We start from the raw sequence: 19,079 nt of genomic DNA, 5'->3' as shown, positions 1-19,079 counted from the left end.
GGAGGAAGTCAGCACAGCACAGGGATGGTGTGATCCCCTCATAATAAGAACCCCCAGGAGGAAGTCAGCACAGCACAGGGATGGTGTGATCCCCTCATAGTAAGCAGGCCCAGGAGAAACTCAGCACAGCACAGGGATGGTGTGATCCCCTCATAATAAGAACCCCCAGGAGGAAGTCAGCACAGCACAGGGATGGTGTGATCCCCTCATAGTAAGCAGGCCCAGGAGAAACTCAGCACAGCACAGGGATGGTGTGAACCCTATGTACTGTAGCACCCTAGACCAAGTTACCAGTCCTTATAGGAACTTTTGTGGACCAAGCAGGTTGTGTGTTAGTGATTAGCAGACTGTACTTCAGTCCCTATACCAATGAAGGACTGCTGCAGTATAGGGCAGCGGTCAGCAGTGGTGCACCTCAACCCTATCTATTGTGGGCCGATAGCGGTCCTTACAGAACAGCAGACTGTACCGCACTCAACCCTATGTACTGTGGCACCCTAGACCAAGTTACCAGTCCTTATAAGAACTTTTGTGGACCAAGCAGGTTGTGTGTTAGTGATTAGCAGACTGTACGTCAGTCCCTATACCAATGAAGGACTGCTGCAGTATAGGGCAGCGGTCAGCAGTGGTGCACCTCAACCCTATCTATTGTGGGACGATAGCGGTCCTTACAGAACAGCAGACTGTACCGCACTCAACCCTATGTACTGTAGCACCCTAGACCAAGTTACCAGTCCTTATAGGAACTTTTGTGGACCAAGAAGGTTGTGTGTTAGTGATTAGCAGACTGTTCTTCAGTCCCTATACCAATGAAGGACTGCTGCAGTATAGGGCAGCGGTCAGCAGTGGTGCACCTCAACCCTATCTATTGTGGACCGATAGCGGTCCTTACAGAACAGCAGACTGTACCGCACTCAACCCTATGTACTGTAGCACCCTACACAGACCAGGTTACCAGTCCTGATAAAGAGCTTTGTGGAACAAGTGAGTTGTGAATGTTTAGCAGACTGCAGCAGAAGGGCAGCAGTCAAGTATAATATTCTTTCTATATTTGGAAGAAAGAATATTATACGTGTACAAGCCTATTACCGTACCACTGATACCAGTCCTGAAAAGAACCTTTGTGGAACTAATAGTAACAGCAAGTCTTTAAACTGACCCTCGCTGCCTGACAACACTGCTTCCTTCCTGTCCCTATACAAAGTGGCAAAAAAGAGTAGACTGGAACGATTAGTGGTTACTGGAATAGCTCTTTTGTGGACCTGATAGTAACAGCTAATGATGATGATGATGATGATGATGATGACGACTAATCTGGCTGTCCCTGTAGCACACACCGTCCTTTCCCTTTCTCTAAACTGACAAAAGACACTCAGGCTGCTGCAAGAATCAGTAGCACAGCAAACCTATATACACCTAACACCTATACCAGTCCTGAAAAGAACTTTTGTGTACCAAATAGCTAGCGTTTTATCTGTCCCTACTCCACACAGCAACCTTTCCCTATAGTGACAGATAAGAATGTAAAATGGCCACCGGATCGGGTGTATTTATAGGTTAGGGGGAATGTCCATGTGCTGTCATGTCTCAATTGGCTGTCCTGTGACCCATGATAGACGTGTCATCATAGGTCAAAGTTCTTTTACACATTAAACACGTAAGTCCGCCGGGGCGAACGACGGCAAAAGGCGAGCGAACGAGCGGACCGCGAACGACCGAAATTCGCCGCGAAACGACCGCCGGGCGAACCGTTCGGCCATCACTAGACATCAAGTCCAACCTATGCGTGTGATTATATGTCAGTATTACATTGTATATCCCTGTATGATGCAGTCGCTCAGGTGATTATCTAATAGTTTCTTGAAACTAGTGATGCCCCTGCTGAGACCACCACCTGTGGAAGGGAAATCCACATCCTTGCTCTTACAGTAAAGAACTCTCTATGTAGTTTAAGGTTAGACCTCTTTTCTTCAAATTTTATTAAGTGACCACGCGTCTTGTTAAAACCCCTTCCGCAGAAAAGTTTTATCTCTATTGTGGGGTCAGCAGTATGGTATTGGTATATTGTAATCATATGCCCGCTCTAGCGTCCTTTCTCCAGAGAGAATAAGTTCAGTGCTCGCAACGTTTCCTCATAACTAATATCCTCCAGACCCTTTATTAGCATATTTGCCCTTCTTTGTACTCTTCTTTTTACCCTTCTTGTGCTACATTTCCAGTACATCCTTCCTGAGGACTGGTGCCCAGAACTGGACAGCATACTCTAGGTGCAGCTGGACCAGAGTCTTGTAGAGCAGAAGAATTATCGTTTTATCTCTGGAATTAATCCTCTTTTTAATGCATGCCAATAAAGTTCCTCTTTAAAAAAAAAAAAAGAAGACAACACTCCTCACATGTAGCAAAGTCTAAATACAGCAGACGACTTAACGAGGAGCTCCAGGCTCCCCCCAAAATACTACAGGAGAGGGTCAGAGACTGCAGACACACTACAGGAGATGGTCAGAGACTGCAGACACTCTACAAGAGAGGGTCAGAGAATGCATTCATGATACAAGAGAGGGTCAGAGAATGCAGACATGATACAAGAGAGGGTAAGATAATGCAGACATGATACCAGAGAGGGTAAGATAATGCAGACATGATACAAGAGAGGGTAAGATAATGCAGACATGATACAGGAGATGGTCAGAGACTGCAGATATGATGCAGGAGATGGTCAGAGACTGCAGACATGATACAAGAGAGGGTCGATATTGCAGACATGATACTGGAGATGGTCAGAGACTGCAGACCTAATACAGGAAAGGGTCAGAGACTGCAGATATACTACAGGAGATGGTTAGAGAATGCAGACATAGTACAGATCTCAAGATGGTCAGAGACTGAAGACATACTAGAGGAGAGGGTCAGAGACTGCAGACATTTTACAAGAGAGGGTCAGAGAATGCAGACATGATACATTAGATGGTCAGAGACTGCAGATATGCTACAGGAGATGGTCAGCAATTGCAGACCTACTATTGGAGATGGTCATAGACTGCAGACCTACTACAGGAGATAGTCAGAGACTGCAGACCTACTACAGAAGATGGTCAGAGACTGCAGTCCTACTACAGGAGATGGTGGTCAGAGACTGCAGACACGATACAGGAGATGGTCAGAGACTGCAGACACGATACAGGAGATGGTCAGAGTCTCCAGACACAATACAGGAGATGGTCAGAGTCTCCAGACACGATACAGGAGATGGTCAGAGTCTCCAGATACGATATAGGAGATGGTCAAAGTCTCCAGACACGATACAGGAGATGGTCAGAGACTGCAGACATGATACTGGTTTGTAGAGTAGTTTGTAGAGAGCTATACGTTTGCGCAAACCAATCAATATACACTTATTGTGATTTTTTTTTTAACCAAAAACATGTAGCTGAATACATTTTGGCCTAAATGTATGACAAAATTTGAGTTTATTGGATATCTTATCGTTTAGATCGCAAAAAATAAAAATCACATTGGGGATCAAATAGCACCAAAAGAAAGTTCTATTTCTGTGGAAAAAAAAACATAAACTTTATTTGGATACAGCATTGCATGACCATGCAATTACCAGTTAAAATAGCTGAGTGCCAAACAGCAAAAAATGCTCTAGTCAGGAAGGGGGTAAAACCTTGCAGAGGTCAAGTGGTTATTAGCTTGCAGGTATGTACAGACATGTATGGCAATAGCTGCACTGTCCATCCAGAGTCCAATTCACATCTCACAGTATATTCCAGAGCTAAAAAAGATTATTGACTGGAGCTATATGATTTTTTGACTGGAGCTAAAACATTTCTTGACTTCTGCTCCACACTTTTACACTGAAAATGAGATCTCTATAACTGATACAGTTGTGGTGAGATGGCTAAACTTACAGTCTCAGTAGCTTGGCAGACAGTGACTCGATCCAAATGACATCTTGCATTTCATAGAAAGCTTTAATCCAAAAACTTGTGCAGAGCATAACAGATACACATCAGAAAGGGCAAAACATATGAATGAATGAATGAGTGACTTGTATATCAGATCATAGTTTGTCTAGCTCCAGCAGAACACAGTACATGTGATGAATGGAGGTTAAAACATGAAGAAGAAGGGTGGGACTAACTACATAGAGCATCCCCTAGCTAACCGAGTAATACAGGGAAAAAATTGTTAAAGGCAAACAGACAACAATGCATGTGTAACATGAAAACACATTATTTTACTGTAAAAAACTTGCAAGTCTTTGTACCATGATTATATTTTTAATGTCATTGTAATTTTTTTTTTTTTTTATTCACAGTAACACTTTTTTAAACAATATGGAGAAAATAAGATTTTTTTTAGTTTACATCTTTTTTCCATTGCAGAAATGTAAAAATATCTCTGGTACATGAGGGGTATACTGCTGAGGTAGTTAATTACTGTGGCAACAGCGAGAATCTCACATATGCACATAACCTTAAGCTGGTGCAGGCCGCCAATTACAGAGTGTATGTCAGACAACATCAGACATACTGATTTCCTTCCCAAGGGTGTCTGTATATTTCAGGTGTGACAGCACATATCAGAGCAAGGGCTAAGAGGCAAGAGTCAGGAGCCAGCAATGCAGGATTAGGAGCTTTCCAGTTAAATTAGACCACTAACATCAATGACTCCTTAGCTCCCTCTGCCAGAAGCAGCATCACACAGGATTTAAGTACCAAAATAAACCGAAATGAGCATCACTAAATTGAAGGTAATATAATCTCTCTACCTATGCCAGCCAACCAACCTATTCAGAAAACACTTTGTTTCAGGTGTCAATAAATAGTTATTACATAGGTGGGAACTTGTCCAAAATTTTAGATATCCCAAGACTAAGCATGATATAAATAGGGCCGTCAATAACTTTGAAGTTTACGATCAAGCAGCATTACTTCTTCATATCTTAGAGTGGCATCATAATACCAAGGACAAGTTTGGTGTCTCCCTGGAGGATGTCACCTTGGTAAATATGACTAACTGTAGTGCTTGTGAGGTGCATGAACTCCAAGCGAAGCCGAATACCAACTGCGTACCATACCTGTTGCATCAAATACTACAGACATTTGGCATTACTTCTCCAGGTTCCTTAGACCAGTAGAACCAGCAGCTCTTTAGAAAACCTTGCTCTCCATACTTAGAGCAGTGACATAGATCAACCTTGGTGATGCAAGTCCTTCAGAACTCCACTCATAGATGGAACTGATATTACATGCACCTTTTTAAAAATGGTGTGACATGAAACTGCGCTGTATAGAAGATACCGGAATATCACTCTCCAGGATGGAAATCAACCCACTGGTGTGGGTGGTGATGTGCATGCGCCCTAGCTCCATCCGACATGTTTCGTCATATATGATGTCATCAGGGTCATGGACGCACGCTCCTCCGCATGCTGCAATAGACCATGCAAATCAAACTCTCTTTAGTGGCCTGATACCAAACTTAAAATAAAAAAAAAAAGGTATAAACATTATTGAAATGTACACAGGTCAAAACATCAACTATGATGGTCTGCCAGCAGAATATTTTAAAGACACTTATGTAAACCACAAGTGTAATGTATTAAATCATATTAGATGGCCACTACTCATTGAGGATGGGCATAACTAGATGATAAAGTTTGCTTCCTTTTGTAACAACACTTGAAACATATCTAAAATCACAAATGTAACCAAGATTTTTAATTTTTTTTTTTTTTTAAACCTATAGAAAATAGGTTGGGCTTAAAATAAACATGATTATTAAAACAGGACTATCTTACCCAGAGTTGAGAAATTGTGCAAAAGTTATCTCCAGAAGCCCAATAAAAATACTAAAAACATGGGAGGAGTTCTGGACAATATGAATAACATCTTGAAAGGAAAAGGATCATGTAAAGCATAAGCTTACCTTTTGTAGCAACCCATATTCAGGGTTTAACATTTTACATACAGTAAGGTTGGGCCGGACACCCCCCAGTTCAGTTTGCATCAGAACTCTCAGACATGCAAAAAGTTCAGACCCGAACCCTATTAAATTCTATGGGACCCGAATTTGAAAAATCAAAAGACCCCATTTTAAAAGCTTATATGCAAGTTATTGGTCATAAAAAGGGTATGATGGCCCATGTACTGACCTGGGGGACATGTATCAATGCAATATTTAAAAAAACAAAGATAAGAGCAATACAAATGATAAATTCTTTAAATACAGTCTGCCTGTAAAGTGGAGCATTTGTATCGTGTATAGAACCTGCTGCAGCAAAACTGACATTTATAAAGAAAAACAAATGACGTTTAAATTGCCGGAAATACAATACTATTGCCAGCAATACAAAATGTTTTTAAAAATTGGTATGGGTGTCCACCCAATCCATACCAGGACCCATTCACCAAAAAAGTGTAAAAAAAATAAAATTAAAGACAGGAGGCAGTATTTGACAATTTTTTTGTCCGATCTAGAACCATCGTCAATCATGATGCCCGCCAGACCGCCGAACCCAAAAAAATCTGCCCACGATGAAAGCTGACCACCAAATGCCTACTCCATCTTTTGACAGTTCTTTAATATGTAAGCAGCTGGGCCACCTGGTGACATCACCTGGTGGCACAATGCTCCTGTGAAATCATTGACCGATGCATACTCATTCACTTAGGGGGGCTGGGATCTGGGGGTCCCCTTTTTAAAGAGGGCTTCCAGATTCCGATAAGCCCTCTGCTCGCAGACCCCCACACAACCACTGCCCAGGGTTGTCGGAAAGAGACCCTTGTCCCCATAAATATGGGGGCAAGGAGCTTTGGGGTGGGGAGGCAGAGCATTTTTTTTTTGGTTTTGTTATGGGGTTCTACTTCAAATCTGTTTAGTGCTCTAAGTAGTTCAATGAGTCTTCCTGTACAAAACAGGAAGTAAAAACAGGACACAGTGAATCCACCAAGCACTGTAATGCCACGTACATACGACTGGACTTTGACGGACTTGGTCTGGCGCACAATCCAACGGACTTTGCAGCTGAGGTCCGCCGGACTTTCAAAAGAACGGACTTGGCCACACACGATCACTCCAAAAGTCTGACAGATTCGAACGCGATGACGTAGAATAAGGAAGCTCCTAGCTAGTAGCCAATAGCTGCCCTAGCGTCAGTTTTAGTCTGTCGGACTAGCACACAGATGAACAGATTGTCCGCTAAAAGCCGAGTCCGATGGACAAATTTGAAGCCAGTCTTATTTCTAGGGGTGGGGGGTCAGCCTTTCAGTGATCAGACCATACGCCGCACACTGCATCAAATTGGTCTGCATGGCTGTCGTCCCAGAAGGAAGCCTCTTCTAAAGATGCACAAGAAAGCATGCAAACAGTTTGCTAAGGACAAGCAGACTAAGGACATAGATTACTGGAACCATGTCCTGTGGTCTGATAAGACCAAGATAAATGTATTTGGTTAAGATGGTGTCAAGAGTGTGTGGTGGAAATCAGGTGAGGAGTACAAAGACAAGTGTGTCTTGCCTACAGTCAAGCATGGTGGTGGGAGTGTCATGATCTGGGACTGCATGAGTGCTGCTGGCATTGGGAAGCTACAGTTTATTGAGGGAACCATGAATGCCAACATGTACTGTGACATACTGAAGCAAAGACCCTTCAGAGACTGGGCCGCAGGGCAGTATTCCAACATGATAACGACCCCAAACACAGCTCCAAGATGACCACTGCCTTGCTAAAGAAGCTGAGGGTAAAGGTAATTCACTGGCCAATTGTGTCCCCAGAACTAAACCCTATTGAGCATCTGTGGGGCATCCTCAAACGGAAGGTGAAGGAGCACAAGGTTTCTAACATCCACCAGTTCCGTGATCTTCATGGAAGAGTGGAAGAGGACTCCAGTGGCAACCTGTGAAGCTCTGGTGAACTCCATGCCCAAGAGGATTAAGGCAGTGCTGGAAAATAATGGTGGCCAAACAAAATATTGACACTTCGGGCCCAATTTGGACATTTTCACTTAGGGGTCTACTCACTTTTGGTGCCAGCAGTTTAGACATTAATGGCTGTGTGTTGAGCTTTTTTTTTTTTTTTTTTTTAATTTAATTTTCCACATTTACAAACTAGTATTAAAAATTTTCTTATACATACTTTTACAGATCACTTTACATAACATTCATAATAATATTCAATGCTTTCAGAATTCATATAAAAACTAGAAGAGAAAAGCTTTACATTGGGTACCCGACTGGATCGATCCCTGCTATACCTCCGTAATGAAGAGGAAGAGAGAAGGAGGGGGGGGGGGGGACAGGTTTTCTACCACCCTATGACCTATATTGTCACCTTATAAACCCTATCTTGACCTTACTATTTCCTCTTGCCCGTGACTATTTTTCTTAATTTCAATATATACTATGTGTAAGGTGGGGATTCCTCTCCCTCTATCCCCACTTCCTTCTTCCAAAAATTTCTGTGACTGTTATCTCTTAAAAAAGAGAAAAAATAATAATACAAAAATAACCTCCCCACCTCCCCTTTCTCCATCCCCCTGCTCCCCCTTAAAAGCTATTTAAGGGGACAAGAAATTTACACCGTTATACAAGCTGTACACTCACTACTTTACATTGTAGTGTAATTTCTTCAATCATCAACACACAGAAATATGCAGCGCTAAACTTACAGTAATGCACAGAAATATATGGAGTAACGCACTGAAATATACTGTGCTAAACGTGCACTAACGCACAGAAATATACTGTGTTAAACGGCATGTAAGTGAAATATACTGCGTTAAACTTGCAGTAATGCTCAGAAATATACTCCGTTAAATGGCAGGTAATGCACCAAAATATACGGCGTTAAACTTGCAGTAACACACTGAAATGTACTGCGTTAAATGTGGTCTAATGCACAGAGATATACTGTGTTAAACAGCATATAACACACTGAAATATATGGTGTTAAACTTGCAGTGACACACTGAAATATACTGCGTTAAACGGAAGGTAACACACTGAAATATATGGTGTTAAACTTGCAGTAACTAACTGAAATATACTGTTTTAAACGGCCGCTACACTCACACCGACTGAACTATCACTAGATTCACACTAATGTAACACTAAAGTAAAAATGAATGGTCACTCACTACACTCACACTGACAGAACTATCACTAGATTCACACTAATGTAAAGATGAATGGTGGTCACTACACTCACACTGACTGAACTATCATTAGAGTCACACTAAACTGATATTCTACACTGACAATAAAATCAGAATAGCACACTATAGTACACTGTCTACTAGCATCAAACAGAGCCCTGTTCCATCTCTCTCCACGCCTACATCACACTAAAAATGGCCGCTATTGAAAGAATACTTTTATAGTGTGGGGCGGGAGTAAGCAATGAGCCATGATTGGATATAGTCATCATGACAGCATCTAATTATGGATCTGAAACAGCTCTGTGCCCTGACTGGGCAAAGCTTTCACTGCTTCAGCCAATCAGGGATTTCAATGCATTGTGCAGCGGCGCAGTGCATTGTGGTCATTAGGCCGGGCGAACAAACGGCCAAATGCCCAGATGGTTCAGGTGTTCGAACTGGCCAACAGCCAATGTTCCGCCCAAACTCATGCTTGAGCCAAACCGTTCGCTCATCCCTAACAGTAGGTAACTGACCTAATCCAGAAATTCATAAGCAAGAAAAATAGTATCAATTAAAACACTTCAGATGTAATGTTTAGATTATATTAATGTGCGGGTATGATGTTATCTGTTACAATCTCTATATTAATGTAGGACACTCCTAGGTAGGCTGCTAGGTGGTAGGTATATTTAGTTTTTTTCTTGGTTCATTGTAATTGGTGAATTGGCCTTCAATTGCTTTGGGCTGTTCTAGAGTTTATAGGCTGCAGATTTCCTGCTCTTGCTTTCTGGATGTTTCCAGAACATAGGACGTGGAGAGTCAAATAGGTAGCCTGATTATTTATTGATCTCTATCCAATCCCTTGGAGGTATGCCCAGCAGGTGGCCAGAGAAGCTAATAAATAGTGTGGGCTCTGGGACAGATGGGTCTTTTCTTGCTGTAGGGATTCTACCAGTCTGGGTGGGAGCCAATGGCCCCCTCCCCTGTCCATTTTTACTGATTAAAGCTGACAGCCTTTGAGGTCCCAGCTGTGGCAGAGCTGGTTGACCTACACCTGAATCATCTGTGACATCTGAGATTTCCTGTTTCTGGCCTTACCGTAGTGTCTAGAAGGGAAAAAAGTCTCCAACTAAGCTTAGTTCAGAGAAGAGTGTCTTCTTGCTTTTGAGTCTTATAGCCTGGAGAATCCCAAAACCTGCACCCTCTCCCATTTTTTTAAGTTAACAGCAATAAATAACTAAAAAAATACTTTCCCTAGACTACTTTCTTGTGTCAGTGTGCATGAAATGGGTGCTCTGGTGTGCTGGCAGCTTCCGCACTAGTGAGAAAGAATCCTGCACATTATCATTATTGGTTTCATTATCATCATCAATCAGTGGCTCATTTGAAGGTTGTGCTACATTAGATCAGTGAGTAACTCACACTAAAAAGCCTTAACTCTCACCTTAAGACACAAGTGTAGAATCCACTGTCCTGTGCTTCAGCTGAATGTATCCACAACGAGTCATCATCTTTGCTCATTCTAGCCACTGAAAATAAAATAGGTTCTTCCAAGTCTCCTTTGGTTTTATACCACATAAGCCTGAGTCCTGCACTTTGAGCCATGGTGTAGTTAGTCCTGATATAACTGTAAAAGAGGGCACATTTTACCCGGACAGGTTCTCCCGCCAGTGACATGTAGGTGTTGAGATCCACTGACCAGTCGATGCAGCCGTCAGCTGAAAGAAGAGCAGAAGACACATTTATTTTAAAAAGAAAGTTACAAAAGCAAGTCTGTCATTTTTGATATGTTGATTAAACTTGCCGTAGAAAGATAAAAAAATAATAGACTATGCACTTAAAGTGGAATTAAACTCTAATGCAAACATTTATTATATTGTAACTTAGTTGTAATGGCTGCATTCATTTTCTTTTTGAGGCTTTCTTTCCTTTATTTTCACCTGTTGACCCTGTTAGTAAGTCTGCTGTTCTTCAACAGATCAAGCTCTCCTGAAAATGTAGCAGTTGGAGAGAGGAGACAAACTATTTACCATGGACAGTAGTGCTTGATCAGCTTTTATTTATTCATGTAAAACCTGTATCCCAACTGAAAATAAAAACTGTTGTAACTGACTAAAAAGTGTTAACTAGAGTTTGGCATTGATTTGTTTGTGTATCTAAATCTGCTAGTAAATCTAACATTTCCCTTGCCCAAGATTGACAATGCTGCTGTCCAAAGATGCCTCATGTGCTCCTTCAATCAGTGTGGGGGAAATCTAGTACAGGAGGTGTGTTATTGGCCTGACCACCAGGTAAAAACAGAGGGAAAAACATTACATTTTTGGTTTTGAGTTTAATAGCGCTTTATTAATGTAAACATGTCTTAAAGTAGATGAAAACTCTGTGACAATTATTTGTTTTGCTTAGAGTTCTAAATTGCTCAAAATGTTTTTCATCCTTTGTTGACACTCTATAGGCGATCTCCTACAGCCTATTTTCAGCTATTTTCTATCTACATTCATGCATTCCAGTGCTGGCTGCATGTAAATTTTAGATAAGAGTCATGTTCACATGTCTCCATCAGAGGTTTGTGTGGCAGGATGACAATGAAGGAGCACATTTGGAAGACATGAACAAAGTGTTGTCATCCTATACCAAGAAATGTTTGAACAAGAACCTTCACATTAGGATCACCAAGTATTATTTTAATTAAAGCTGCAAATTTAAGCATATTTCTTTATAAAATTATATTAACATGTGTATATGACATTTTAGTGATTATAAGATTTTAGTAATTAGGTTTACACCTACTTTAAGCCCTTGTATACACGGTCGGACATTCCGACAACAAAATCCGTCGGATTTTGTCTGACGGATTTTGTCCGAAACTGGTTTTGCATACACACGGTCGGACAAAGTTGTTGGAAAATCAGATCGTTCGGAACGTGATGACGTTCATTGGTTACAACGGGACTACGTTCAGTAGCCAATAGCTTTGGTCTAGGAATTTGATCTGAGCAAGCGTGGCACTTTGTCCGATCGGAATTCTCTACAATCGGACAAAGTCCGATCGGATCATGTTGACGGAAAATTTTATAGCCCAGCTCTAAAACTTTGTCGGTCAGATATTCCCCACGGAAACAGTCCAATGTAGCCCACACATGGTCGGATTATCTGACAACACGGTCCGATTGGACATTTTCCGTCGGAATGTCCAACCGTGTGTACAAGGGCTAAGAGTTCATAATTTTTTAAGGGAACATGGAAAGCTTGTGCTTTTTTGTTCTCTTTTGCACTTTTAATTTTTGCACGTTTTTACGTTTTTTTTATACGCTTTTTGAGTTTTTTCAAGCTTCTGTGAGCATAAGCCTTTTTTTTTTTTTACAAACCCTCCCCTCAGCTAATTTTTTAAAAAAATAGATTTTTTTTACATGTTTTTGGGTGCTTGTGAGTCTTTTCTGCTTGAAAGCTCCTCTCAAAAATGTGAGTTTGGTGGGTTTTTTTCTGTTTGAAAGCTTATTGGCCTGTAAACCCCAAGAATAAGCCATAGTGTGCATGGACACATTGGCTAAGGTGGAGGGGAGTTTCCAGGCAGAAAATAATTAGAGCTCAAAAATGCTCAAAAGCCTGTTGGAGCAGCTTCTTTGAGCTTCTTTGAGATGCAGTGTGCATGAGCCCTAAAAGTGTTTTAACTGATTATGGGTCATGGTCAGAGCTAGCCTGAACCTGGAACGTTCTAAAAAGCACCCAACCTAACCACAATACTGAAGGACAGACACCTTGTTCTTATGGAGTGTCCCTAAACACTAGGTCCAGCCTGTACGGGGGCCCTTATTTTATTTGAGTCACCCTCCCTGGTGCTAAGTCACCACCCCTGCCCAAGCTCTGTCATTTAACATTGAAATAACTGTGTGTTTGTTTAGGAAAAGGAGGTAATAAGGCTATTTGATGTGCTCTTGGTCAAAAGTAAATGTCCTATGTACAGCCTTGTTCTAGGAGCCAGGGGTACCAAAAGGACACATAAGGTGCTTTAAAGATTGAAATGGGTACTGCAAGGTGCCAACACAATTGTGGATGGCTAGTTTAAATACTTCAATGCCGCCTACACATGACTGGACTTTTAGACAGCAAAGGTCCAACGGAACGAGTCCATCGGACAATTCGATCTTGTGTGGGCTCCATCGGACCCTTGCTTGCCAAAAATCCAGCAGACTTTAGAAATAGAACAGGTTTTAAATTTCTCCGCCGGACCGAGAAATACGTTTGTGTGTATGCTAGTCTGACGGAAAAAAAAACGATGCTAGGGCAGCTACTGGCTTGGCTACTGACTATGAATTTCCTTATTCTAGTCCGGTCGTACATCATCACATTCGAATCCATCGGACTTTGGTGTGATTGTGTGTGGCCAAGTCCGTTCATTCGGGAAGTCTGTCGTAACTCCACCGAAAGTCCGTCGGAAAGACCGTCGGAGACCGGAAAAAGACCATCGGACCTAGTCCCTTCAAAAGTCCGGTCGTGTGTACGCGGTAATTTATAAGGTAATTCATAAGGTAATTTCAGCATCATTTTAAACTTGTGTATTACAGAGTTGTTAAAATGTTTGCCCAGGACTGACAAAAAGCTCATACTCAAACATAAAATGTGAAAAAAAAACCTTTAATATCACATTCAATTATGTTTTTTTTTTAATATTGCCTTTATTTTACATATACTGTAGCAGAATAAGAACAATGTTATGTATGATGAAATATAAACATTAATGCAACAACAAATGTATCTAAACCAGAGGTGTCCTTGGTCATCAAGATCATATGGCAAGTCAACTGACTATTAAACCCCCCTATCGTGAAGAGACTGCTTAACAAGTTGGCTGTCAGCAAGCATAAAATACAATTCATGGCTTGAGTTCACTTTATAACCTGAGGATCTGCATGGTTTATATTCAGCAATTTAAAGAAATGAATTAATGAACAGTGCTGGGCAGAAAGTACTTAATCCATTAGGAAATTACTGGCTCATCACAGCGCACATTTTAGATGCTTTGTGAAAAACTTCCTCAACTAAGAAAGGCAGAAGGACATGTTCACCACAAAGTAGACCACAAACTGTGAAATTTAGAAGCCTCTCTGGGGAAATAAAAAAGAGTCCATCTAGGGTTTACACTGTACTGATGTTTGTTCTATAATTTAAAAGTGTTCTAAAAACAATTTAAAATTAATGAGCTTGAGTTATCTAAAGTCACCTACATCTTGCCTACAGTATCTGAACAGTGTTGAAGCTGAGCTCCAGGCAGAAACCACCAGTTATTCCAGTAATGTATACATGCAAACAAATACATATTTAATATATATTTTACATATAACTACCACAATTTACCAACATCTATGTCCAATTAGGCTTTATATTGCTGCACATGACTGTTATACTTCTGCTTACAGGGGGGAAGGGCAGAGGGATATGCTGCATCCACGTACTGCTGCTTGACATTGTCCAATGTGCAAGTTGGTTTTGGGCCAGTAACCAAGCTGTATTGCTTAACTACAGTAGGAAAAATAAAGTTGCCGACAAGCAAGTAAGTTCTGACAGGTGAGCCATTAATACTGCTTTTTGTGGTAGACCCTTCCTTAAAGAGTACCTCCACTTTTGTTGAGAAAAAAAAGAAAAACTATGTTGCAGATTCCTACCTTTTTTTATTCTGAAGAAATCCCTGTCAGTTTGTCTGTGTCCATGTGCAAAATGAATCTAATGGGAGTGGTTTCAGAAGTATCTATCAGCTGCTGCACCTGCAGGGCTCTAATGAGGAAAATTGCAGGGTCTGCGTCCCTTTAGACATGATTTTCTATTGGGAGTATCTCACCAAAAATGTATTTTTTGTTGCAGGGGATGCCTGAAATCTGACATAGTGCAAACGTCTGGGAAAATCAGTGAGCCAATCACACAAGCAGGAAATTATGTGTCTGAGGGGGGGCGTTCTGTACACATTCTTTCTAGAGAACACCTCAAAATAGCCATAATGCATTGCATTTTACAGAAAATTACTGAACTGCAGATTGAAAAGGAACAGTAATTTTTAATCACACTCAATTACAATATGACTTGTGTTACAACTGTATATGCTTTATTATTTATTTGCAATTTTTTTTCCCATGGAAGAGGAGTTACCCTTTAAATTGCTGCCCAAACAAGTCCACAATAGGTTTAGGCCTTATTTACACTTGCAATAAGAAGGCTCAACCACATGTTTTTACTGGCCCCCAAATGCTCCTCCTTAACCACTTCAATACGAGCATGTGTACCTCCTTCCTGCCCAGACCAATTTTCAGATTTCAGCACTCTCACACTTTGAATGACAACTACTCAGTCATGCAACACTGTACCAAAACAACATTTTCTAATTTTTTCACACAAATAGAGCTTTCTTTTGGTGGTATTTAATCACCAGTGGGTTTTTATTTTTTTGCTAATAAAAAAGAAATTGATCACATCTGATGTACTGGTGATCTCATTTCTGAAGCCCCTGAAATGTCAGGATAGTACAAATACCCCCCAAATGACCTCTTTTTGGAAAAAAGTCAGTCCAAGATATTTAGTAAGAGGCATAGTGAGTTTTTTGAAGTTGTAATTTTTTCCTACAATTCTTGGGGAAATTAAGAAAAAAAAAATATATATATATATATTTTTTTTTTTACACAAACTTGTCATAACAACAAGTTATTTCTCACACACAGCATATGCATTCTTCCAATTACACCTTGAAATACATTCTGCTACTCCTCCTGAGTATGGTGATACCACATATGTGAGACTTTTCACAGCCTGGCCACATAGAGCGGCCCGCCATTTTTATTTTTTATTTTTTTACACAAAGTTGTCAATTTATACAATTGTTCTAACACATAGCATGTACACAGCAAAAATTACACCCCAAAATACATTCTGCTACTTGTCCCAAGTATGCCAAGTGTGAGACTTTTACACAGCCTGACCACATACAGAGGCCCAACTTGCAGGGAGCACCGACAGGTGTTCTAGGAGCATAAATTACACATAGAATTTCCCGACAACCTATCACACTTGTGAAGGTCCTGGCGCACCAGAACAGATGAATTACCCACAAAATGATCCCATTTTGAAAAGCAAACACCCCAACAATTATTATATGAGGCATGGGCTGCAGATAGATACTCAGGTATTCTGATGGGCTTCAGATTGGTACTCTGATGGGCTTGTGACAGGTACTTGGGTACTCTGATGAGCTGGTAACATGTACTTGGGTATTCTGATGAACTGGTGACAGGTACTCAGGTACTTTGATTAGCAGGTAACATGTACTCGGGCATTCTGGTGAAGGGTACTTTGATGGGCTGGTGACAGGTACTCTGATGGGCTGGTGACAGGTACTATTTGGGGAGCAATCGGGGCACATTGATCTATTGCTGAAACATTTTTCTTCCCGATCTTCTTCTCACACACTAAAGAGGAGGAAACTGCACTACAGCCATTTGTTGACATGTGTGACCAGCTATGATTGGACACAGCCGGTCACGTGGTAAAGAGTCAATTTCATTGGCTCTTAACCCTGATCAGGGATAGGTTGTGTCCAAAGGACACGCTTCATCCCCGAATGACACGCTGTGCGCCCCGGGGTGCGCAGGAGCTGTGAGAACGGCCAGACGTCATATGACACCCGCCCAGAGGGAGGGAGTGTTTCTGCCAGCGTCATTTGTCTATGTGCCAGTAGGGAAGTGGTTAAACTGCAAAGGTAGGCGACAAGGTATACATGGGCAGCAAAAATTAACTCCCCATTGTGTTCGGCAGACAGTACTGTGAAATAAAACCTCCTCAATGTCTGCTAAAGATCATCTAAAAAGTGTTCTACCACAGATCACTCTTCAGAGGGTGACACCAGTGTAAACTAGCCCTCAAAGAAATTCTGATCCTGCACACTGACACAAAGCTCTACAGTATCCAACTAGCTCTGAAAACTTTATATACTGGTGTTATAGCCCTTTTTATAATATTCTTATAAACATAGAAGACAGAACAGGCCTTGAAGAGAATGCATAGTCAAACCTTTTTTTTTGTTTTGGATAGAATAGGGAAGGGTTCTGTCTGTGTACCACTGAGGACATTTCCTTAACTTCTTGTCTCAGAGAAAATCTTCCAAAGTGAGGGACATTCCCTTCTTAGCCCCTGTACACACGGTCGGAGATTTCGACAACCAAATCCGTCGGATTTTGTCCGTCGGAATTTGTCCGTCGGATCTTGTCCGAAACTGTTGCATACACACGGTCGGACTAAGTTGTCGAAAAATCCAATCTTTCAGAACGTGATGACGTAATTTCGTTACGATGGGACTACATTCAGGCTAGTAGCCAATAGCTTTGATGTAGGAATTTGATCTGAGCATGCGTGGCACTTTGTCCGATCAAAATTCGCTACACATGATCGGAGTATGTCCGATCGAACCAGTTGGTCGGGAAATATTTCCAACATGTTGGAAAATTGGGTCCGACGGATATTCCGACGGAATCAGTCCGATGCATACCACACACAGTCGGATTATCCGACGACGCGGTCCGATAGGACACATTCCGACGGATTCTCCGACCGTCTGTACAAGGGCTAAGAGTCCCTCTGGAACAGGTGTACATATTGGAAATTTTTTTTCTACCACCAGTTCTGGTGACAACTGCAAAATTTGGGATTTACCTTTTCTCTCTCTGTGACAATGGTCACCAGTACAAATAGAAGGCAAATATCACCAAAGACACACGTTCGGCAATAAAAACTTAACAGAGTCTAATAATACATGTTTGACACTGCTGTAAATACGGACATCTGACAGAAGCCAATGCACTGATAGCCCAGCCATTGCAGGTTTGAATTCAGAATCATAATACTTTATTAATTCCAAAGGGAAATTATTACAATATAGTTACATTCAAAGAAAAACAACACAAAATCGTAGTAACGAATGGAAAAAAAGACACAACAACAACAATAAAATTACCAACAGCAGCAACTGATACCAAATAAAACTAAATGAATACTATACTGTAATAAACCATACATAGAATAAATAAAACTGATTGAAAAATAGCAGAAAATCGAACTCAATATGCAAATATTACACCACTTTCTCCAACATTATTCAATCATCATTACACATAGTTAACCCAATACCAACAAAATATATAAACTTTATAAAAATCTGGAACAAACTGGATTAAATCCTCACATCCAACACTCACAGAGAGGAATTATATAATTTGATCGCCACCGGCAAAAATGATTTATTTTGTCACGCTGTGGTGCATCATGGTTGTAACAACCTATCACTAAAGGTACTCCTCAGACTGACCAGCATATTGTGGAGTGGGTGGGAGGAGTTGTCAAAGATTGAACATACCTTGGACAACATTCTCCTCTCGAACACGGTTGTTAAAGATATGAAAAAGTTTCCTAATCAACACAGGATGGAACTGTGGGAGTTCTATGATAGACCAGTGCCACATCCTAAGCCATAGTTTGGAATAGAACAAAAACTAAAATGGACTTTATAGGCACCAATTATAAAAAATACATATGTTTTTATTAAATTGTTAATTGTATTATGTGTTTAATAAAAACGTATGTACTTTTTTATGATTGGTGCCTATGTCCATTTTTACTGTTGTTAAAGACTCCAACTCCAATCCAATAATGTCACTGGCCTTTCTAATCAATTTTTTGAGTCTGTTGGTGTCGCCCACCCTAAGCCCTTGTACACATGGTCGGAGAATCCGACGGAATGTGTCTTATCGGACAGTTTTGTTGGATAATCCGACTGTGTGTGGTATGCATCGGACTGTTTCCGTCGGAATATCCGTCGGACCCAATTCATGTGTAGAGAATTCGAATCGGACAAAGTGCCACGCATGCTCAGATCAAATTCCTACACCAAAGCTATTGG

General features: G+C 41.0%; 1 protein-coding gene across 1 annotated transcript in view; it reads right to left on the bottom strand.

The window, feature by feature from the left end:
* The window catches only part of IL1RAPL2 (interleukin 1 receptor accessory protein like 2), a 1,165,568-nt gene that overhangs the window by 631,286 nt on the left and 515,203 nt on the right, over nt 1–19,079 (bottom strand). Inside the window, exon 3 of the mRNA XM_077484766.1 lies at nt 10,590–10,863. Within this exon, the coding sequence (XP_077340892.1) occupies nt 10,590–10,863 (274 nt within the window). The remainder of the gene's footprint in view (nt 1–10,589; nt 10,864–19,079) is intronic.

The sequence above is a fragment of the Lithobates pipiens genome, unplaced genomic scaffold (genome assembly GCF_037356315.1).
Source record: "Lithobates pipiens isolate NorthernLeopardFrog02 unplaced genomic scaffold, aLitPip1_a1.2 Scaffold_1, whole genome shotgun sequence".
NCBI classification, from domain to species: Eukaryota; Metazoa; Chordata; class Amphibia; order Anura; family Ranidae; genus Lithobates; species Lithobates pipiens.
The sequence above is the reverse complement of the archived record's forward strand: the minus strand, read 5'-3'. Positions and strand labels throughout refer to the sequence as shown.